The sequence below is a fragment of the Notolepis coatsorum genome, assembly GCF_963971535.1.
Source record: "Notolepis coatsorum genome assembly, chromosome: 1".
In the NCBI taxonomy this organism is placed as follows: Eukaryota; Metazoa; Chordata; class Actinopteri; order Aulopiformes; family Paralepididae; genus Notolepis; species Notolepis coatsorum.
This window is the reverse complement of record NC_140165.1, coordinates 152,065,092-152,089,645: the sequence shown is the minus strand read 5'-3', so window position 1 is coordinate 152,089,645 and position 24,554 is coordinate 152,065,092. Positions and strand designations below refer to the sequence as shown.

The 24,554-nt window shown below is 43.2% G+C and overlaps 1 protein-coding gene across 4 annotated transcripts in view; it reads left to right on the top strand.

Annotated features, from left to right (window-relative positions):
- Positions 1 to 3,180: 3,180 nt before the first annotated feature.
- rnf34a (ring finger protein 34a) overlaps positions 3,181 to 24,554 on the top strand; it is a 29,862-nt gene continuing 8,488 nt past the window's right edge. For 2 of the 4 annotated variants that reach the window (XM_084315570.1, XM_084315568.1), the window contains exons 1-7: positions 3,181 to 3,473; positions 4,273 to 4,491; positions 5,411 to 5,638; positions 5,845 to 5,997; positions 9,877 to 9,939; positions 14,997 to 15,198; positions 16,495 to 16,524. In XM_084315570.1, the coding sequence (XP_084171696.1) occupies positions 3,438 to 3,473; positions 4,273 to 4,491; positions 5,411 to 5,638; positions 5,845 to 5,997; positions 9,877 to 9,939; positions 14,997 to 15,198; positions 16,495 to 16,524 (931 nt within the window). In that variant the 5' untranslated portion in view covers positions 3,181 to 3,437. Of the gene's footprint in view, positions 3,548 to 3,609; positions 3,769 to 4,272; positions 4,492 to 5,410; positions 5,639 to 5,844; positions 5,998 to 9,876; positions 9,940 to 14,996; positions 15,199 to 16,494; positions 16,525 to 24,554 lie in introns of those variants that run through there. The other 2 variants (XM_084315569.1, XM_084315571.1) reach the window with 2 other exon arrangements.

Genomic DNA, 24,554 nt, shown 5'->3' with positions numbered 1-24,554 from the left:
GACTGTACATTAGGAGGGGGTGGGTGGGTGGGAGAGAAATATACATACGGCGGGGAGGGAATATATACATGCGGTGGGGAGGAGACTGTCTATTAGGAGGTGGTGGGGGTTTTGGGCATTTACGGTGGCCAGTTTCGAATTGCAGCCTCCCGTAGGTGCTCTTTAAGAGCGGTTTTGAATGTGGGTAGTGATTCACATTCCTTTACAGCTTTGGGTAGGGCGTTCCACATTGTTGTGGCATAATTGCGAAACGTGTTTAGTCCCTTGTTTGAGCCGAATCTGGGTTTTACATGATTTGTTGAGCTTCCTCTGGTGTAGTGGTTGTGGTATTCACAGACCTTTGGGAAATATTTTGACATGTACATGGGTACCCCGGTCGTATAGTGTATCTTGTAGACCAGGCCCATTGCAAGTTGCTGTACTCTGTCGTCTACTCTAAGCCATCCTAGGTTGTCAAAGTGGGCAGGGGTGAGGTGGGTTCTGGGGTTCAGGTCAAGTAGTAGTCTGACCAGTTTGTTTTGTGATGTTTGTAATTTTGTTTTAAGCGCCTTTGAGGTGCTTTGGTACCATGAGGTGCACGCATAGTCGTAGTACCCTTGAATGAGTTTCTCCTGCCAGAGTCTTCAGGGTATTCTTGTTTACCAGAGAGGAGATCCGGTACAAGAATCTAGTTCGTTGGTTGACTTTTTTTATTACATTGGATGCCATCTTGTCACAGGAAAGATTTGCCTCTAGGATGGAACCCAGGTAGGTAATTTCGTCTTTCTTTGTGACAATATTGTCACCCACTGTAACTGAGAAGCCGTCGGTCTTGCTGAGTTTGTTATTTGAACCGAAGAGAATGGACTCTGTTTTGCCCATGTGTAATGATAGTTTGTTATCAGCGAGCCATATGCAGATTTTGCCTAGTTCTGTGCTGAGGGTTTTTTCAACCTGCAACTTGTTCTTGTCAGAGACCAGCAGGGCTGAGTCGTCCGCAAACAGGAACAGGTTGCAGTCACAGGCTGACGACATGTCATTTGCATAAATTAGGAAGAGTAGCGGTCCTAGTATGCTTCCTTGTGGAACACCACAGCTCACTGTGAGGGGGGGGGGGATAGAGTACCGTTTACCTCTACCATCTGTTCTCTCCCCTCCAGGTAGGATTGCATCCAGCTCACTGATAAGCTATCAAAACCAATTGCTTTTAGCTTGTCCATCAGAATGGAGTGATTGACAGTGTCGAAGGCCTTTTGTAGGTCCAGCATGACCATGCCGCAGTATTTGCCCGCGTCCACCTCTTGTTTGATGTGGTCGTTCAAATAGAGGAGGCATGTGTCAGTGGAGTGGGACGTTCTGAAGCCAGATTGGAATTCGTAGATTAGATTTTTTTCCGCCAGGTACTTTTCGACCTGTTCGTAGACTATTTTCTCCATGACTTTCGAGATGGAGGTAAGAATAGAAACAGGGCGGTAGTTGCCTGGGTCTAATTTGCTGCCCTTTTTGTGCAGAGGGGTCACTCTCGCAATTTTGAAGTCCTTGGGGACGTGTCCCTGTTTTATAGAGAGGTTTATTATGTGTGTGATGACTGGGGTGATGGCGGCTGCTGCGTCTCTGAGGAATTTGGAGGGGATGTTGTCATGGCCAGTGGCCTTGTTAGGTTGGAGGGCGCTCAATTTTTTGAGTACCTCATCAGTTGTTACCATTTCAAGTTTGAAGTCATCTTTGTGGACCCCTAGGTTTTTGTAGTATTCTACTATGTGTTCTACCCCATAATGCCCTGAGTGGGAGGGTAGTTTGTTTACCAGTGTTGTGGCTATGTTTGTGAAGAAGATGTTTAAGTAATTGGCTACATCCAGCTTGTCTGTTTTTTACTGCAGCCTAGTTGATTATTGAGTAATTTCCAAAGTTCGCGGGGTTTGTTTTTGTTTTCCTCAGTTTTGTCGTTGATGAAATTTCTTTTTGCGGTTCTGATCATGGTGTTTACGTCATTTCTTAGTCTGTTTCTTTGAATTTTTAGTTCAACCACGTGGGCTTGGAGTTCACTGTTTGAGCTTTTGGAAAGCTTTGTCTGACTTTTATGAAGTTCAGAGCATTTTTTGTCTCTGGTTTTCATAGCGGCCAGTATTTCAGTGTGCATCCATGGCTCAGCGCGATTTTTAACCCTGGTGGTTCTTATGGGTGCCATGTTGTTGAGTATTGCTGTGAATTTGGTTTTGAATCCAAGCCATGTTTCTTCAACCTGTGTACCACTGAGTTCATCTGACCAGTCCAAGCTCCCCAGTTCTAGGTTAAAGGCCTCTCTAGAGTAAGTTTTGAGGTCTCTAGATGTGACTGTTTTGTGACAGCCGGCCTTCTGTTTTAGCTTTTTGCCGCTGAATTGAAAATGGGGGACCCTGATGTAAACAAGACGAAAGTCTTTCTCTGGTCTGCATCCCCTTAACAATTGTGTGTATTGAGCTGTACTGTACCCATTCTGCAATCTGTTAATAAAATAATCAATCAATCAATCAATCAAGTGTAGGCGGGACCTATTTGCGCTCTGGCTGAGTGGTTGCTATGGTAACTAAGGACTCCGTGGCAATGCATACAAGCTGATTTAAGTGGAAACTACAAAATTGTAGTTTTTTGACAAATTAACCATTCAGTGTTGTCAGCAATTTACAAGTGACTTAAAATATCAAAGAAAAACAATGAATGTATGACAGCTTCTTAGATATGGCATATGGGTGACTCCCCATACAAAACGATAGGGGTCAGGTCGCGTGATTACGAAACCTAGCTGCATTTCTCGGAGACGCTCTCTGATTGGCACTGACTGACGCTCTCTGATTGGCCACTGACGCGTTTGCCCAATCCGTGACGAGCTGTGTCTTTGCCCATTTCCACGTCAAACAGCCTGCAAACCATAGATATATATATGCTGCAAACTACCTGGCGTTCTATCGCCATGCTCTAAGACAAACTCTAACCTTAACCAACTTCGAAAGAGTGCCTAAGCTTAACCGTCGAAAGAACTTGCCTTGCCGCCACGCTCTAAGACAAACTCTAACCTTAACCAACTTCGAAGAGTGCCTAAGCTTAACCAGTGTAGAAACAGGCGTCGGCCAATCAGAGAGCGTCTCCGAGAAATGCGGCTAGGTTTCGTAATCACGCGGTCAGGTCGTGTCTTGTTAGTCCCCGTTATCAAGATGGCGGCAGGGTGAACTGACTTCTCTTTAGACCGACTTTGGTAATCAAACAAATCTTGAACCAAACATGGACATAGCCGTGCAAAAAGACCAGGAAAATACGCAAAAATAAAAATGAAAGTTATGTGATTGGAGGTTAGAGCACCGGTGTCTGTGTTATGATTGGTAGAAAACTCATGACATCAGGTCTGCTGTGTACGCGCCCACCGGTCGTTTGTTCGGGGAGGAGGAGATCAAACTGGGAACGAGGTTAGGTAGGACTAGGGAATGAAGAAGACACGGCTACTAAATTCAGCTCAAGAAGTGAGGCTCCTTGTTGCAATGATTACACTATCAATCTATTCTTTCCAATTACACACGCCGGAGTTGCTATGAAGGTGCATTTTTTTCTATTCATAATATGAATTCTAATTATAGCAATGTTTTGTCAACATTGCTCTCGCCAGTTAGCCAGCTAACTGCTAACGCAGCTAGCTAACATAAGCTTCATTTTGTTGTACCAGGCAGTTGACGTTGGCTAGGTTAGCTTGTTAGCTACTTGTTCGATAAAAGGTTGGATAGCCAGCAATTCTGACAGCTGTCACGGACATCACGGACGGTAATGATAGTAACATTAACACGTTTGAATCATAGGGAATTTATAAAGCTATTTTCTGCTCATTTTTTATAGCAAGATTATCTGCGGAATATAATGAGAATGCTAGTTCCTGTTTTGTCAATGTTTTCAGTTTTTGCGCTACTTATTCTCCCAGCATGATTTAGCTTTATTGTGCTATCTTGATCTCTCGGCAATTGCTTTCAATTTCATCAGCCATGCCCATGATCATGATCCATACGAGCTCACGTGTCTACAATATCAAAAGCATCATGGTTGGCCACTACATTTTTTATTAGGTGATGTTATCAGATTTGCAATCACAGGTGTGACTGTGCACACTACAGCATCAAATAGCAAAACCTATTAATTTCTAGGTAGTGATGCTGTTTTGCCTTTCTCAGGTGGGGTTTGCTCAAGACAGGCTGACTCGTAGACATTACTGTCATTGATACAGTAGCAAAACAGTTTTGCCCTCTAAACTTGTGTATGTTTTGGGAATGTCAGGCAGGGGCCTCGTCCATGTGGGCTTCATGCTGTGGTCTGCTGAATGAAGTCATGGGCACAGGGGCAGTTCGAGGGCAGCAGCCTGGGTTTGGAGCTGGCGCTGGCCCCTTCCGATTTGCCCCCAGTGCTGGGTATTCCACATACCCGCCCACAACCTCAGGGAGTCCCAGCCTCGTATGCAAGGCCTGTGGCCAGGCCTTCTCAGTCTTCAGAAGGAAGGTAGGTTGCTGAGTTTCTGAACACTGTATGGTATATTTGTGTACCTCTTGAGTGTGAGACTATTTGTCAATTGTCCTGTAGACGGAAGGTAAATAAAAACTATTATTCCAATTTCCAAAGTGGTACTTCAATTTATAGAGATATAATTCTATACAGAGCCTGTTGTGTTGGGGCCTTACATGTAATCGGATGTGTCCTATGGGACTCTAAATAAGGAGAGTTACATCATGAGGCTGCCGCAGCTACTAGGTGGCACAGTGGAGCAGCGCTGACCATTCATTTTAACACCACAATTGAAACAACATGGACTTGTGCCAACAGAATGGGCTGGAAGAGGATATTATAACTTAACCAACATCCTATGCCTAGCCTGGTTTGGCAGCATATTTTTGGGTGAAAGATGTCCAGCTTGATGACTGGCATTGACAGAAGGCGTCCTGTTTATATAGCACAGGGCTGCGTTCCATTAATCTGTGATTTGGTCACCATGCCAAGCAAGAATCTAATCCCACAGTTTGCATGTATTACCGTTTGATGTTTGTCACTGCTTCCCATTGCTGTGTCTGGAGAGGTGGAAGAGCAGATGTCAATGATTGGGGGGGGATCTACTGACGTGAATTTATTTTCCCATGACTTGTATGTCTACACCAGTGTTCTATTCTTCTGTCGTATCTCAATGTCCACCTTCGACTGCAAATAACTCCTCATCTGTGGAATTTGGTCACAGATTTTTGTATTTGTGAATTTTAACTGATCATGATGATTTAACTTCTATTATGATTTATTTATGGTAATTGGAAATAAACTCAAAATACTAATAGTGCACTGTTTGCTTACAAATTCCATTAAGCCGCATACTTGCCTCAGTCCACATCGTCGGGCATTTCTCCTGCTATTTCACACTCTGTTTCTCCCTCAGTATATCTGCTGTGACTGCAAGAAGAGCTTCTGCTCGCTATGCTCCGTGCTTCAGGAGAACCTGCGCATTTGTGCCACATGTCACTTGCTAAAGGCAACCGCCTTCCAGCGGCCTCAGCTCATGCGTCTGCGGGTCAAGGACCTGCGCCAGTACCTGCTGCTGCGCAACGTCCCCACACACACCTGCAGGGAGAAGGAGGACCTGGTGGACCTGGTTCTGTGTCATCAGGTAGGAGAATGCATCTCTCTGGAACCCATTCACATTCAGAACCGGGTCCAATTGGTCGGGAAATCGGAAGAATCATTAAGCTCAGAGTCTATGATTCCCGTTATACTATATAATGCTAGAGAGGGTCACATGTTTTTGTAATGTCAATTATCTTCTTCAAATGTTAGAATCGATAAAATCCTAACCATGCCCATCCTCATCACCAGGGTACAGAGGAAGAGGATATGGCTAGCCTCCACTCCCGCTCCCTGTACACGACTCCGCCCCCTTCTGCTGCCCAGTCCGCCTCTGAGCTGTCTGCTCTAGCCGTGCCTCAGGGGGAACCGCTTAGCAGAAGTGATAGCTCAGACACCAACCAGGTAAGAGTCCCAACACAACATGTTTTAACACGCCCCCTGCTGGCTGGTGTTATAGAAGGCCTGTGGCACTGGCAAAGGGGAGAGCATACAGTATATAAGAGGTCCTACCAGCCTCCTCAACATAGATAGGTGAACAAGTCTATGTGGATTGTGTAGAGATGGGTACTGAGAACTGGTGCAATTTGGTACCAGTCCCTGATTGGTCAGAACCAAAATAACCTCCTGGACAACAACGCTGCTATCGGTACTCGACTGTCTAATTTCATAGTTACAAAGACATATTTAGACTAAAAGAACGTAGAAATCAATGTAGGCAAGGCTGGAGATATTGAAGCAATATTGAAAGGATTCTCGTATGTTTGTTTTGGTTGTGCTGCAGGATACGGTGTGTGCTCTCCACCTGTTGTGCAGTGATGTGTGTGTGTGTTTGTTTTGGTTGTGCTGCAGGATACGGTTAAGCATTACATCACGAGACAGAGTGGGTTATAGAAATTAGATCACGCCTATGGGTGGTTGTTAGGCCCGAGGCGCAGCCGAGGGTCGTTAGACCCCCATAGGCGTGATCTAATTTCTACAACGCACTCTTTCGTGTGATGTAATGCTTTTATACAATGGCCGAATTCATCCAACCTTATTGCTATACAATAAACACACATTAATTGAAGATTTATTGACAACCATCCGCAGAAAAAGTAGTTCCAAAAAAAAAAAGAGAAGTTGCCTCCGTGTGGAAGCAGCTCGGAGGTGCGCTGTTTCAAGGCAAGAATGCAGTGAGCGTGGGTTATTGGTTTGATTGATTGATTTAGGGGTGGACGGTATAAACGGTATACGGTATAAACTGTATGAATTTGCTCTACGGTATGGATTTTGACTATACCTTGTAACCGGTAGAGCAGCTCTAAAATAGCAATGACGTCATGTAACCACAGCGCGACTATTTCACTCTCATTTGCCCCTAAAAATAGATAGAATTAGTCATAGATAATAGATATGTGCAAACTGGAAAAAGTTATTTAGGAGGCTTCGCGCAGTGGGCGTGTCAACACGCAATTGTCATTTCATAATAAACACATATCACCGCGGCGCACAGCAAGTTTCAATTTCAGTTCCTGGCATTTTTAACCAGTGGAGAAAGGTAAGAGATTTCCCTATCGTTTTTCTTATATGAATTATTCTACGTTAATTAAACATACCTGGTGATCAACTACAGTTTGCTGTGAACATTATGATATGTCAGGGCTGTACGCTGCGATGATCTCGTCGCAAATTGCCCCTTTAATTGGCCGTTGCGATTGGTAAATAATATTTGGGGGCGGGCTTGCGAGTAGGGATTTCAAGCCTTGCATTCGCATTTCACTCCTAAATGATCCAAGGCGTGTGATGACGCTGAGCACTCAGGTATGATCAGCGGGGAAAATCAACTGAGCACTCACTCTGATAGACTGTCTGATTTAGCTATGAAGAAAAGTAAAGTTAGTAGTAGGGATGGGAATCGATGGTTCCTAACTGGGTTTTGGCCATATGCTCCCGAAATTCTCCCGCTGTTTGGCTGCTTCTATGTGCAGTGAAAACTACTCGAAATGCTTTAGAACCTAGTCATTGATTTAGTTCAGGGTTAGCCGCGGAGCTAACGCTAGCTAACGTGAGCTAATCAAGCTCACAGAGAGAGATAAACAGCTGACAGCAGGTAGTACAGGTACAAATACAATAAAACAAGGGGTGGGGGCTGTTGTGTAAACCTTGTGTCGCGTCAATCTGGTCCACACGTTACTCGTTCATATCTCAGCCCGTGCTGAGATATGCCCATTCCGCGGTCTGTTAATAAAGTTTTCAATCAGACAGATGTATGGAAAGGCTTTTATTATAACATTCGTTGAGGTAAAATCATTATGCCTCATTTAGTCATCCTGCAGAGCACTGGTCTCCTACTCGTGGGCCGCGGGGAGCTAATGTTAGTAGCTTTGTTGTTGTCAACACACAGGGCATTCAGGAAGTCAAAAACGAATGCGCTTGCCGATTGGTGCTAAGAACAGCAGGGCGGGTGCAAGCGTTGTGACGTAATTGGCAGACTCTACTGTCAATCAAAATTATTCTGTTTTCCGTCAGAATGAATGAATGAGAACTTTATTAACAGATTGCATAATGGGTACAATACAGTACAGGAGGATGAAGACCAGAGAAAGACTTTCGGCTTTTTTACATAAGGGTCCTCTATTTTCAATTCATCAAAACATTTAGAGACATACAAATATACAGTAGTTTCATTAAAATGCTATTTATTGATTGATTGATTGATTGATTTAAAACTTTATTAACATATTGCAGAATGGGTACAGTACAGCTCAATACATACAATTGTTAAGGGGATGCAGACCAGAGAAAGACTTTTGTCTTGTTTACATCAGGGTCCCCCATTTTCAATTCATCATATTTCATATCTAAATCATATAATATCTCATTGCTAAATATATGCAATATATAATCTAATAATCCAATAATCTAAATCTAATATATAATATAAAAATGCTAAATGCATGGGTATTTTATTTTGTCTTTAATGTTAGCTTGCAAACTAATACTGTCTTGGTAAGCCTCATAATGAATTGTTTGGGGTAAAAAAGAAAAACATTGTGATGTGTATCGTGTATCGCCGAAAGGTCAGAAAATATCGTGATATCATATTTAGGCCATATCGCCCAGCCCTAGTTGGTACATTATAAAAGATACAAACCTGACAACAAAAGCACTTAAATGTTAAATAAAAGGACCACAGTAATGAGGCAGGAGGAACATATTTGTTTGCACTATAATGGTAAAATTGTTATTTAAAAATGTGCCCCTAAAACATATTTTTTGCCCCTAAATTTCTAATTTAGGGGCAAGTGTGCCCCTAGTGAAAAAGCTTAGCGTACAGCCCTGCTGTGTGTAGTGTTCTGATAACGACGGCTGGGCAGCGGGAGCTGGATGCTGGATTTTGCGAGAAGCATGCAGCTGCAGAGCCGCAGAGCGGGGCCGCTGTGCCTGCACAGTGCAATACTCCAATTCAGCCATTGGCAATTCAGCCGTTGGGTGGGGGGCGCTGTTGAGCGGGCCTGTGACCGGACCTGAAAGCGCCCCTGCTCTGCGGCTCTGCAGTTGCATACTATTGGGATTCGTTGGGAGCAGCACGGAGTCTCGACTCGGGACTTATTTTATTTGGAATATAATGACTGTATACGATTACGCAAAAGTAGCCTAGTTTTAAGTTAAAATATTATAAATCTACATGCCTTGAGGATGTCATTCTCTATATAGCCTGCCTATCAGGCAAAAATAAATTCTAACGGAAACACTGATACCGTGATATATACCGTTACCGTCTATGCTTCTAATTATACCGTGATATACCGTCCACCCCTAGATTGATTGCACATTTTATTAATGTCTGCCTTGTTTCGAACTGGTTAAGAACTTCATTCTTAGATGCTTCTATAGAAAGTAGGTAAAAAAATAAAAAGAAATAAGTTGCCTCCCTATAGGAGGCAAATTTCTTTTTGGAACCTACTTTCTATAGAAGCAGCTGGGAGGTGCGCTGTTTTAAGTGAGTGTGGGTTATTGAATTGATTGATTGATTGAACATTTTATTAATGTCCGCCTTGTTTCAAACTGGTTAGGCTTAGGCCCTCTTTCGAAGTCGGTTATGCTTAGAGTTTATCTTTAGAGCAGGGCGATAGACCACCAGCCCTGATTCCAAACTCTAAGCATAACCGACTTCGAAAGAGGGCCTAAGCATAACCTGTTCGAAACAAGGCGGACATTAATAATTTGCATGCCATTGTATAATGTGCGCTCTCCACCTGTTGTGCAGTGATGCGTGTGTTTGTTTTGGTTGTGCTGCAGGATTTAGGTGATGCCACGTCGGTCTCTCTTCTCAACTTGGATCCCGGTGAACACACTCCAGAGGTGTGTTTTGGAACTGTTTCCTATCCTCATTATTCACAAAATACAAAGACAAAATACACAATCTTGCATCTCTGCCCTCAGCCCCCCCATCACACACATCATCAACACATCCCTCTCATCTGGTGTTTTCCCCCCATTATTGAAAACAGCAGTACTCATCCATACTCTTCCTCCTCGACCTCAGCGTTGCTTTTGACGCCATTGATCACAACTCTTCTCCAACTCAATAGTACTAAAACCGAAATCCTTGTAATGGGCACACCTCACCTTCTCCGTAAAAACCCTGACTGCTCCATCAACAACCACTCTATCCTCCCCACCCCCACATTTGAAAAACTTGGGTGTTATTTTTTACCCTAAACTATCATTCGAACCACACATCAACAACATCACCAAGACATGCTACTTTCACCTCAGGAACATTTCCCACATTAGACCACTACTGTCCCCCTCCGACACTGAAAAGCTGGTCCATGCCCTCATTTTCTCCTGTCTAGATTACTGTAAGGCCTAACAAAATAAATTGTTTGGTTCCTGTTGGTTGTCAGTTAAGGCCATGGGTAGGTAGGGAATTTATTTTATTTTATTTTGTATTAAAATCTTTCCCACAGCGACTGGATAGGGAATTTCTTTATTTAATTAAAATGTTCACGACAACATGGATGCATGTACTCTGCCAGTACATGCATCCATAATACTAAAGATTAAAATACAAAGACACTGTACTACAAAAGTACAATGTACAAAGGTACTAGTATTAAAAATGCCACCCCTAAATACTACTCACTAAATATCCTGACGTCAGAGAGCTGTGAAAATATTGTGAAATACTTGCTTTTTATATATTCTCATTATTGACATGGACTCTTGATAGACTCTTGATAGACTCTTTTGAAATGTGGACACTGAGGAAGATGCTGAAGATAACATGGAAGGATAAGATCAAGAATGAGGAGGTACTGAGAAGAGCGGATATGCAAGGGGGACAGCTGCTGGAGAGGTTGAAAAAGAGAAAGATGGAGTTGTGCGGGCATGTTCTGAGAGGATCCAGCGGGGAGATGTTTAAGACGGTGGTGATGGGGAAGGTGGATGGAAAGAGAGGAAGTGGAAGACCAAGAAGAGGCTGGGTAGACGATGTCTGTGATTGGAGTGGAGTGAGAGGCGGAGTCACGGAGTTGGAGAGAAGAAGTGGGGACAGAATGGGTTGGAGAGTGATAGGCAACCTTCGGAACGAAGAAGCCACCTAATGATGATGACTGCACTTTTTGGCTAAGATTTAACCAAATGTTTCTTTCTTTTTTTTTAAACTCATAAAATAAATTTGGGTTGCACCTATATCGGCAGGGTCGGTCGGCAACCGGAACCAAACCATTTATTTTGCATGGCCTAATGCATTACTCATTGGCTCAACATCAAAATCCTTCCATAAACTTCAACTAGTTCAGAACACCTCAGCCCACATCATCACCCGCTGCCCCAAATTCTTAGCCCTTCTGAGCACACCACAACACACTACTGCCTTAAGTCCACAGAAAACAAATCATTCTCCTCCACTGCTCCCCGACTCTGGAATCAACTCTCATTACACATCAAAGAAGCCCCATCCGTAGAAACATTTAAGTCCCACCTCAAAACCCACCTGTTCAATCTTGCATACCCTCACTCCTGACCCCCCAACCCCTGCATCACTTACATTTTCACATCTATTCTGTACACACCTATATTTTAGTATTATTTATTTTAAAATGTTCTCTGTCTTGTCTCTAAGCTGTCTCCCTCTCTCTGTATTATCCCCACCATGTCGCCATTGTGACAGTCCATGTACTGTGTTTGTCCATGTACTGTTTGTCCGTCCATATGCTATAATGCCATGTATGTAAAGCGCTTTGAGATACCCAATGTAAGGCGCTATATAAAATAAATGTATTATTATTATTATTATTGTTGTGACTTGGACCCTGAAATGATCAACTTAAATCAGGCTTTCCCAATCTGCTTGGACTGTTAATATGAAAATAGGGTCCCTGATTTGACCAGTAGGATTGGGCAATAATATTGATGCATCATAGTATTGTGATTGTGATCCTTATCGCTAGTTTCCCCCACTATTGTTTGTAATGTAATGTTTTCCACTGCACTATTTCAGAGCTTTTACCTTACTGGAGGCCAAACCTGAGATAGTCCGGGACCTCCGGGTTAACTCGCCATGCTCTGGGCGCCAAACCCGAGAAATTGCGGGTTTTAATCTATATTTCTTTTATTAGCGATATCCATTCATTTTTCATCCATCCATCCTGACGTTATCATTGGGAATGGGTCTGAGCTCGCAAATGGCAAATACCGCCGCCTATCGTCTCCCGGATGGTATTGGACATAATTGGATTGGATTGGCTAGGACTGTGCATCAAAAAAATAAGTCCGGTCCAGGTTTTACTTCTCGGGCATGCAGCTGGATACTATTGCATTGACTGGCGGGACTGGGAGCATCGTGGATTATGTGTTTTGGACTATAACGTTGGATCAATGGACGCGATCGATATTTGGAATGGCGATCAGGAATTGGATTAATCTTTTTGCATGACATCAGATGTGAGGTAAGGCCTTTATGTTACGAATCTTGGGGTAATCGGATGTTCCTATCACCGCCATATCACTGTGTGTGAGGTTCGCGCCGACTAAAGTACGGAGAATCGATTTTTCAGACCCTGCTTCTCTTCGTGCATGAGGACACATATACTATCGATAATCTAGCGTTTATTTGAAAACGATTCATAAATCAAGCGACAAATGGCACGATTTCTATGGAAATACATTTAAGCTCGATTTGCTGACCGACCGACCAACCAGCGCTTCATTTTCGCTCCAATGTTAACGGACGTAGCTGTGGGCGCGCGACTCGTTTTCGCTTTGGTTGGATTCGGAGGCATGTGCCATGCCCATTTTCACAGAAATACACTCAATATCTGCATTATTTACCACACATATAGATGCTGTTCAACCAGCTAATGTGTCTGTATCTTTCCCAATACAAATAAACCATATTACTATACTTTTTCAGGAGTACAGTCACACTGATCATCATTCTAAAATGAATTCTAACATTCTAATTAATTATATAATAACTGCTTATACATGCAAAATGAACAATAGAACACTGGAACTGGAAATATTAAAAAAAAATCTTCAAACCGGGACTGACTTCGCAATAGACTAGGCAGTTCCAATGTAAATGTGCCTTCCTCCGTGCACTCTCGCCTGCTCTGAAGTCGGACTCGGTGTGCCCGGCCACGCGCGTGTTCTCGCGTGGGACCCGCGAGTGCGGCTGGTGTGTCTGCGCTGTCAGAGGAGGCATGTGGTAGTTACACCCTCCCCAACAGTAGGGCAGTGCAACGACCAGAAGGGAACTGGCATAATGACTAAATTAGGTAGAGAATGGGAGGGAGGATTTTTTGTTGTTGAAAATGATCATATTGTGGCCCAAATATAGAGTGCCGAAATGCTACCCAGTTGTGTATTTGGTCCCACTTTTCAAAATAATTTGTATGGGTGGCTATTAGGGGTGTAACGGTACACGTATCCGTACTGAAACGTTTCAGTACTGGACCTTCGGTTGCAACGGTACGTTAACCACCAACGGAACGCGGGTGCAGACCTTTTTTTTGCATGCAGAATTTAATTCAAAACTCCTAATTCATCCCTTCCCAAAATATAACTTGCGTAAAGGGCCGGACGCCTCTGAATCCAACCAAAGTAGGCTACTTGCATTCTTGACGCTAGAACTCTCAAAATAGCATTAGCATAAAAAAGAAGGTAGGCCAGCTGTAGTTTACATAGTGTGCAAAAAACGGTCTTGAGGTTCCACAAGTTCATCAAAATCCGAAGTATTTCCAACCAGGGCTTGAGATGCTCAGAGTGCAAATCACTTGTCTTCGTGACCGGTAATAAACTTAAAACTTTTCCCCACTGTACTGAAAACCTGTACCGAACTGTGGCTTCAAAACCGAGGTACGTACCGAACCGTGGTTTTTGTGTACCGTTAGGGATGGGTACCGAATTAGGTACTTTTAAAGGTACTTACCGAAACACGTCGGTACTACAGAGTGGCGATTCACGTGAGATACCGTTGTCTGTACTGAAAAAAAAAATATATATATATATATATATATATATATTTTTTTTTAAAATTGAATGATCAAAGTTGGCCTAAGATTCTGTGTTTTGCAACTAATATGGATTTGTAATTTCTATTGTTTGCCCGATGATACTGTGGGGATCAACATTTGACATTTCTGCCATAGCTACCCTGCTTGCTATGTCCAATGCCCCAGGGCATCGTGGGTAGGGATGGGTACCGAATTCGGTACTTTTGAGGTACCGAACCGAAACACGTCGGTACTACCGAGTATCGAATCAAGTGAGAAACCGAAAAAAAAATAAAAAAAAAATAAAAAAAAAAATATTTTTTATTCATTTTCTTTTTTTTCTTTTTTTTTAATTTTTTTTTTCTTTTTTTCTTTTCATGTCAACGTTCACACGCACAATATATGCTTACCTATGATTTGACTTGATTCAACAACAAAGCAGTCGGAGCAATGACAAGCCGAAAACTGTCGAAATTGTAGTTATTTGAAGTTTGGATTTTTTTTTTTACGACTGAGGTAGGTAAATTAAATTTCTTGAGACTAAAGTACCGAAAAAAGGTACCGTTGGGTACCGGTATCGATTCACAGGTACCGGTACCGGTATCGGTTCAAATGTGAAAGGTACCCATCCCTAATCGTGGGTAGTATTGTAGTTCTGTTGCCTAAACTCCAATAATGATAAACTTTGGATTATTTTGAAATGCAGTGGTGACCTTTGAATTATGTGAAAGGTTAGTCCATAAAATGCATAGGCCTGAATAGGCCCCATGGCAAAAGTCTTCTGGGACTGGTCATGGAGAGGGGTGGAGTTGACTTATAAACTCAATTGTGATAATATTGTTTTGGGGGTTTATTCCCATTCCTAGTCCTTCAGAGTATTTACTGACTGCCTGTCCCCCCCCCCCCCCCCTACAGGTGAGCCCACAGACGCGGCGACGGGCCAGGGCCTCGCTGTCGGACATCTCCAATCCGAGGGACATTGAGGGCCTTTCAGTCAGGCAGCTGAAGGAGATCCTGGCGCGGAACTTTGTCAACTATTCAGGTTGCTGTGAGAAGTGGGAGCTTGTGGAGCGTGTCGGTCGACTGTACAGAGAGACTGAGGAGAACAGGAAGTCATGTGAGTATCGCTGATCTGTGGGTTCAGTTTGAGTTTGCCCCACGTGTGGTTACCTGTTGTCTAGGTCAGTGGTTCCCAAAGTCGGGGTCGCGACCCAAAGGTGGGCCGCGAGCAGCCACGGGTGGGCCGCGAGATGATTTAAAAAAAATAAAAAAAAATGTTTTTTTTATTTTTTTTTATTTTTTTTATTTAAATTTTTTATTTAAATTTTTTTTGTCAGGCCACTGAACTTAGAAGCAGGCCAGGACAGTGTTTCTAGTTGTATTCTAAAATTCTATTCTATTGTATTCTAAAATGTGACTATATGGTTTTATATTAACTTAATAAATAAACAAAAACGAAAAATCTACTTATTTCAACGAACATTTCAAACTAAATAACAGATTATGCACATAAAACGCTGAAAACAACCGAAGCAACAATAGTATTTTAATGAGGCTATTATTATTATCATTATTATTTTGCAACAAGTTAGCCCTCTCATAAATAGCACATATAAATGAATAACTAACTTGAACTAACTTAATAGGATTGAAGTGATATTTGGCTTAAAAAATCGGTCGCCTGGCAAAAAAAAAAAAAAAAGCCAGACGATGTGCATTGGGCCGCGGCTCTTTGACGCCTTATTTTCTGGGCCCCGGCCTGAAAAGTTTGGGAACCCCTGGTCTAGGTCACCATTGTTTGTTTTCAATGCGTTTAACTTCCTATAGAAGTTTGATTGCTGTACAAACATACAATGCTTTTCAAGAATTTGTTCCCTGTACTGCTGAGTGCAGTGATTTCCCTGCCTTTTTAATGACTTAGCAGTGCCAAGTCAATTGAATGGGAAATATGGAGAGAGAAAAAAAGAGGCCCTATTATGCCCATTTCCCAGTTTCATATTTAAAATGTTGTCGTCTATTTAAACACTTGCATGTTTTTATGGTCAAAAAGCACCTAGTTCCAGCTTTACAGACCGTGTGTGCAGCACCTCGACTCACTCAGCCCGACACAGGCTGTTTTGGCTTCTGTTTCTTTAAATGCAAATGAGCTGCTGCTTCTCAAAAAGCATAATAGGTTCTCTTTTAATATGCCGCACTCAAGCAAAAAACTCTACATAATAAAAATGGTGGACCCTCTCACCAATGCGACGCATGCATGTGTACACATGGAAACACATACTCTCGCTGTATCTCTGTCTTTCCCACTCCCTCCTCCCCCCCCCCAACATGTGATTTACATGTTAATCATGCCACCAACTATGTCTACACAGTGATCCTGACTTAAGAATTTGATTTCTTTCTCTTTATTTTCTAGTGGAAAATGTGAGCAGTACTATAACTGCAGGTAAGCGATCCACCCTCTGTGTGTGCACTAGTGTGTGTGTGTGTGTGTGTGTGGTGAAATTGCGGTACCTCTGGCTTGATCAGTCGTCCCTGCGTACACAATTGGCGAGTGGAAAGCCAGTGGGTGTGTCCTGGTTGTTGCAACAGTGACTCCTACTCTGTTCGGCAGGGAGGGGACTAGAATCTTTACCATGCGTATCAAAGAAGCCGTTCAATTTGCATAGTTAACATCAGTCACCATTTACACCAGTATTGACTCATTGAGAGCCACGCTCTTCTCCCATCTTTACTCAATGGCGCCAGCGTTATTGACTATTTTAGCGATGTTTGCAGACCCATCGTGTGTTCTGTATTATAGCTATGGAGACAATAGTATGGCTCATTTGTCAGGCATTGTTTATAGTCCAAGAGTGACTAACCAGTTAATTTCGACATACTGTAGTTTGTGCGCTATTACACACTAAACATCGCCCTTTTCCTAAATAATCCAGTCTTTTTTCATAGATCGCAAGATATGGCGCGTTATATGCATTATGCCCAAATCGTTCTGGTTGCTCCCCGAAACCCCAAATACTTCCAAATCACAGGTATATACCATATACATGCGTCTTCACGAAATCATCAAGGGGGGGGGGGGGGGGGGGGGGGGGTCGTTTTAACTAGAAACTGCGATTGTTACAAAAAGCATGTTTTACGTCCGGTAAACTACGACACTGATTGGTACAGAAGCATGTTTTACGTAAAAAAAATACCAGCAGGTTACCTAAGATAGACCTTACCTCAGTCAGGAAGTACTCCAAAATGATTAAATCCCAGTCGATCCCATGGCGATCGCAATTACTCGTGTATATTGGGCATGGCTACCATACGGGAAATAATAGCTCTGAGGCACCAAATCTTCCACCGATTGCTATGTTGTGATCTACTCCTAGGCATAAACAGCCAGAGTGGATCACAAGACAAGTGATATCCCCAGTTCCTGGCGACATTCGATCGTCATTGCAATTCCAACGTAGGCAGATGAGCCAGGGAGACCTAGGGAGCGCCGGCTGAGTGTTTACAGGGCTCCAGACTAACTTTTTACATTGGTTGCACCAGTGCGCCTAACTTTTTTATTTAGGTGCACTAGCTCATAATTTAGGTGCACTCAAACATTTTCACCACGCCTTTTGCCGCTGCAATAATACATTTTAAGTGTTCTTTTACAATTACCTTTTTTGTCAGTTCCCATACACATTAGTAATTTCTTAACACATTCTGCGCCAGACCCGAGATATCCCGGGTTAACGCGCCATGCATTGGGCGCCAAGACCAGAGATTTCTCTGGTTTTGGTCGTTTATTCCTTTATTCGATATTTTTATTCATTATTCATCCAAGGACCTCTGTGTTACCATAGGGAATGTGTCTGAGGTCGCCAAAGTGCAATACCGGCCACATCCCGCTAGACGGCGGTATCGAGCACCCTTTGTAACCTTGTATCTTGGCCTGTGTAATGGCCAAACGTCTCCGGTTTCATGTTTCCTTGTCGGGTGAGGGCAGCCGTTCTCTTGGTTCCATTGAATCGCGTCAAATATCCCCGATCCATATGTTTTTTTGTATCCACTTTTTCTCCCATTTTCTATATTTTCTCCCATCCCAATTTCGTATCATCCAATTCAACCCTCCCCTGTCACGAACGCTGTTTCTTGCCTCCCACAAGCCGGCTGCAATGTGGACTAAGTCTGTCATACATAACACAAGTCCCCTCCGGTACTTGAGGTAACAGCAGTCGCATCTTTTCACCTGCGCAGCTCGATCTCTCAGTGGCGAGGAGTAACGCGTGGGAGGCTCACGCTGCCCCCGACACTTCCTGATTCTACTGCGCAGGCGCACCAACCGACCTGTAGGAGTCGCTGTCCACAACGCCCGATCCCCACCCATCAGTTTCCCACCCCCTAATACGGCCAATGTGTATTAGTATGAACGACCAGCTAAACTGAAAGCAATGTGGAGCGCTGGGCTCGAACAGGCGAGCCCAGCGTCTCCACATTCGTGGCGAGCGCCTTGCCCACTACGCCACGTAGCCGCCCTCCCCGATCCATATGTTGTGGTGGATTATGCCGTGGGCCAAATGGACATTGGATGTACCAGATGGCGATCAAACAATTGGAATATTATTTTTGGAATACTCCCGATCACGGGTAAGAACGATCTGACGTAAATTTTAGCTTTTATACCGATCGGGCTGATTACCGTTTTTCGGTGTTCAATACGAATGCCGTTACTGACAATCAAATAATCAGAAACGACCCTCTCCCCCTTTCATGCATTCATGATGGAACATAATACCTATGATATATATTTGATTTCGGAATAATAGTGTGTACAGGCAAGCAATTTCATGAATTACCCTAGACCGCTCTAAAACCATACTTATGTTCACCACGGTATAACACGGGAACGTATGGATGGAAAATGTATTTAGCATATTGAAAGATAGATAGGTGATGTAAAATGGGCCATAGTATTGTATCCATAGCTATAATATAGAATATAGTTATAGCTCTACAAACAAGGTGACGCAGTCCTATCGTTTAAAGCGCGGCCTAGCTACAGCGGGCCACAACTAATAGCTGGCACCGAATTAGTTAAGATGTTATGTAAATTCATTGTATTACAGTTAGCTCGCAAAGTCCAATCTAGTGATGCACGATATATCGGCGGCCGATATGGCCGTTTTTTTTACACATCTGTATCGGTCCGATATCAAGATTGGGCCGATATTAAAAAAATATAAATAATAATATATATTTTTCTTTTTTTAATCTTAAATATTTTTTTTACTTGTTTTGGCCTTAACACATTGACCGCCAGCCCCAGGGGGCGCTGATACCCCATCCATCGCCAGGTCTTTATTCAATGGATATAGTTTTAGACTGTGACATTTGCGAGTGCTTAAAATATATCTTATATTATATCTATGGGTCTAATAACGCCGTCGGGTCTCAGTGAGTTGCTTCTAGTCAACATGTCCGAGACAGATTGTTTTTGCATCGGTACATTTCCGTTTTATACCGTTTTGAATAGAGTATGGTTGGGGTGTTTTTCAGTAATTCCAGGAAAAAGGCGAGAAAAGGGCGTTTTACTGTAATCCAGTCATCACGTTGTAATTTTTCAGCTGATTATCTAATCTTCCTGAAATCAATGCTAGATTATCATTAGTATGTCTCCTCGTCCATACATGAAATGACCGTCATAGCGGGGCGCTCCCCCCCCCACCCCCACCGCAGCCAACGGTAAACAGCCATACACGGTCCACCAGGGTTAGAAAAAAGAAATTCAAGGGCTTTTTTTGCCCCCCTTAATTGATTTTCGGGGTTTTTTTTTTGTATTTCGGGGGCACTGAATTTTTATGATAAACGGTTATTAAACATCCTTATCATTTAAAAAATACAACTCAATTAATCTAATCCCCACGACTCCATCATACTCCGCTTTAAAAAAAAATTGAGGACCTGGGGAATCTGCTTCTCAGACTCTTTTTCCTTCGTGTTTTTATAGTTTGATAAAAAACGCTCCATCTTGTCTGTCTTCAAAATGCCATCAAATGCTGGTGAGCTGCAAATGCTTTTTTTTTTTTATATTATCTTTCCCCCCCTCCTTTTTCCGATTTTTCTCCCATCCCACTGTTAGTCGTTATGCCAATTCCCAACCCCCTTCCTGGTTGCTGCGCACTTTCCCCTACTGTTGGTCCGAGAGGCCGGAGACTGTCGCATGCTTTCCTCCGACGCATGTGCAGCCAGCCGGCAGCCAGCCTGGCCGCGCAGATTCTCACTGGGAGAGTGTAACGTGTGGGAGGCCGCACTACCTCTCACCAGATCCTACCTTCGCTGAGCAGGCGCCCCGACCGAACTGTAGGGGTCGCTGTCCACAACGAGTATAGCGATCAGCCCGAGCCAAGGCAATGCTGACTCTCCGGGAGTCGAGACCGCAGCCTCTTGCATTGGTGACGAGCACAATCTCCGCTACGCCACCTGACCGCCCCTTTATACTATGTTTGATAACGTAATGTTAATGACATTAATAATGTCTCCATATATATATATATCATTAGTAAACTGTCTGGGGCTTTTTGTCCCCCCCGGCCCCCCTTAACATGAGGGAAGCCGAGAACGCATAGCTGTCAGTGCGCACAGGGGTGAAATTGTGTGTCACAGCTGGGAGCGTTACGGTGTTTGCAATGAAGGAGAAGTTTGGTTCACTTGTAAATAAACTATTCACATAAATGAAACCAAATGTAATGTTAATGTCTCCATCAGGGTTTCCGTTAGAAAATACTGGGGCCGGTCTCTGTGTCCTGGAAGATTTCAATCCCGGACAAATGTGAGAAATTCCGGTCAGTTTATTGAGCTTAAAAACAATTGATAGGCAGGCTATATAAAGAATGACATCCTCAAGGCATGTAGATTTATAATATTTTAACTTAAAACTAGGCTACTTTTGCGTATATATGGTCATTAATATATTCCAAATAAAATAAGTCCCTCGAGACTCCGTGCTGCTGCTGACTTTAAATCAAATAGGTGTCTGTGGGCAGTCGGCCCGACATTAACAGCAGTCTGTTATAATCACATTTTTATGAGCTAACGAATTCCGTTATATTGGACATTTGTATTAATTATATCAAGCGAAGAACTGAGAAATGTGGCAGAGAGAGACGGCAACATTATCGTGGAGTTCAACGTTGCGTGATCGCTGAAACCAATGACAATCGCCGCCTCCCAACGAAGCGATAAACTCATCCCAATAGTATGCAACTGCAGAGCCGCAGAGCCAGCGGCGCTATCGGGTCCGGTCTGGGGACCGCTCAGCAGCGCCACCCACCCAATGGCTGAATTGGAGTATTGCACTGTGCGGGCACAACTGTGAGCTCTGCGGCTCTGCAGTTGCATGCTTCTCGCTAATCCAGCACCAAGCTCCGCCATTCTCAGCAAACCACAGGTCGCAAGGGAATTATTTTCACAGGACATTATGACCGGAGATATTTAAATATGTCGGACTTCAACAGAATATATATATATATAATTATTAAACTGTCTGGGGCATTTTGTGCCCCCCTTAACTGATTTTCGAGGGCATTTTGTCCATTTTCATTGCCCCAATCCCCCGTTAATTTCTAACCCTGCGGTCCACACATATAGCTGTGATCGCGGTAGAAATAAATGTCAAGATCAACGATCAAATTTATATATAATCTTCTTACCTTGTATCTGATGTAATGCAAAAGAGATAATCCAAATATCTGGTCGCAATTCCAAATAATGCTCGTGAAGGTCCGCACCACACTACCGACCGGTTCACAATGACGGCCGGGCGGAGTTACTGCTCAATGCCACCGTTGTATAGAACTGGTTTGCCTCGTAAAACACACCAACCCATTTTCAATGAGATGCAATAGCTCCGCCTGGCAGTAGAGGGCGATGTTGATGTCTGCCAGCTCAGACAGGCTCTGAAGAGGATACCAGAGGCTGCAGCTATGAATTATGAATAGATATAGCGAATAAATGAAATAACGATCCCAAAAATGAGTTAACTCGTTTCTGGCGCAGAATGTGTTAAATAGTTTCAAAATATCAGTCATTTCTGAAAATAAGTTACAAAAGTAAAATAAAAATGCGTTTTGGAAAATAGCTCTTTATTTGATTATCATAAAAAAACTGGAAGGAGGGGGGGTTACTGCATTCTCGAGATAGCCCCACTAACAGGATCTGGCCGGTACTGCACCTTCTGACTCCCAATATGCCTTTTCCAGCGCTGTGATAGGATATTAATATCGGGGGGAAAAAAGAAAAACGAACCAAAAACAGTGAACAGGAGGTATATTTGTATTAAAAACAATAGATTGTTTTTCATTGAAATGTCTAGAAGAGATCAAAAATAAAAATGTCAAATTATACTTCCTTTGCCTTTTCTTTTTGTTGATTTAAATGTTACTGATTGTGTTAAATGGGCATATAATATTGTCTCATATCGATCGCAGGCACCTGAATCGAATCGTATCGTATCGTGGCAGACTTTGTGATATCGGAAAATATCGTATCGTTGTCCAAAGAATCTATATCGTATCGTATCGTGATGAAACTGGTGATTCCCACCCCTACTTCCGTCCGCACCACACTCCAGCGTACTTGACTTACTCGCAGTTTTTTTTCTAGTTCAGTACGGTAGTTCAGTACGGTTTAGGCATATAGCGCACATTGCTGCGGTTGAGTAGTAGTACCTACTTACTGGTCACGGGAGGCTTCAATAACGTTTGAATGATAATCCATTTTGTGAATACATTTGTTGAAACAACTTTGTTGGCCGATGGCTCCTGCTATCTTAACGTTGGCAAGCTAAAGCTAAAGGGCTGCGCTCTAACGCTACATAGCTTAATTAACGTGCATAACATACCTGTGTAACGTTAAGCAGCTTGTGTTCCTCTGGGAAAGCATCAGCATCACTGCATACACTTTGTTTAATCCAAACGTCCATTCGGAAACGTATTATGAAACCAGTATGAGACGCTGTGCTTTTTTATTGTTTCAATTCGGAAAGTTGTTTCTCACATGGCTATTTTGTTTAGCCTGTCATTCAGCGAATAAGAATGTTAGGGTGATGATCAGAGCCAATCAGAGGCAGAGTGGAGCGGGTTTTTGAAGAATGCACATACACGCAGACCTGCTGGAATGTGAGGTGCACCGGTGTGACAAGGGAAAACATTCAGTCGCACTGCACTGATTTTTGGGTGCACAGTGTGACCAAAACAGTCGCACTCTGGAGCCCTGGTTTAGAACAGGGATCAAAGGAAAAAGATCAAAGGATCTAAAAACGAGTATACTAGTTTTTGGCGCTCAAGCGTTGGCGGCAAAACACGAGTATACTCGTTATTGGCGCAGAATGAGTTAATCACGAATTCAACCAATATTCAATCAACACAAACAATCATGAAAGATTTATAGTCCAATCATGAAACACTTATAGTCCAATCATGAAACACTTATAGTCCAGCCCTAACCGTAATCTATCTGCTTACTACACGGGAACAACACAAGTTCATACCACAGGTACTGCTATGATTTACAGACTGACAACTTTGTCACTAACTTAGGCTCACTGATCTGCTGCACTTGTTAATCTGTTTAACTACATAACGTTTAGGGATACAGTATACACCGATCCGACTTTTTCAGTCCCGATACTAGGGGTGTAACGGTACGCGAATACGTACTGTACCGCCTCAATGTGGTCCTCCGGTACAGTATGCGCTGTGCACCGCGATTGCAACGGTATGGAACCTTTTTTTGCGGAACTTAAATCCCCCCGGCCCTAATATAACGTGCACAACTAACTAACTGGATGTTGTTTGTTCATCTCACGCAGCCACGCTGAACGAGAGCTGTAATTCAGCATAGCAGCCTTAGTATGGCGAGTGCAATACTAACTGACAAGCCAGAGCTAGAAGATGCTCCCACAACATTCAAGTCTCCCTTTTGGGATCATTTCGGATTCCCAGTTAACCACAATAATGGACAAAGTCAGGTGGATCGCACTAAAGCTACGTGCCGGCTAGCCCCTTTCGTGAGCAAGCCTTGCATCACAGTCACGAAAGGGGCTACGTACCGGCATTGTTCAACTTTATTGCGAACTTTATCACGCATTTGAAACGGCATCACCCGAATGTGAATATCACTGGTACACAGAAGAAGCAAACCCAGCTCCCCGTGGCATTCAAGCAGCATCTCGCTATTAATTCAGACCGGGCCAAAGCAATAACAAATGCCATAGGTGTTTTTATAGCAGCAGATCTGCGACCATACTCCGTTGTCGAGAACACTGGGTTTAAGCACATAGAGCATAGAGAGTAATAGAGCCCCGCTAACTAGTTCCCTCTCGTCTGTATTTCAGCCACCAAGTCATACCACCAGCTCTGTATAAACTAGCCCCTTTCGTGACTGTGATGCAAGCCCTGCCCCTGTATTCAAGCAGGGCTTGCATCACAGTCATGAAAG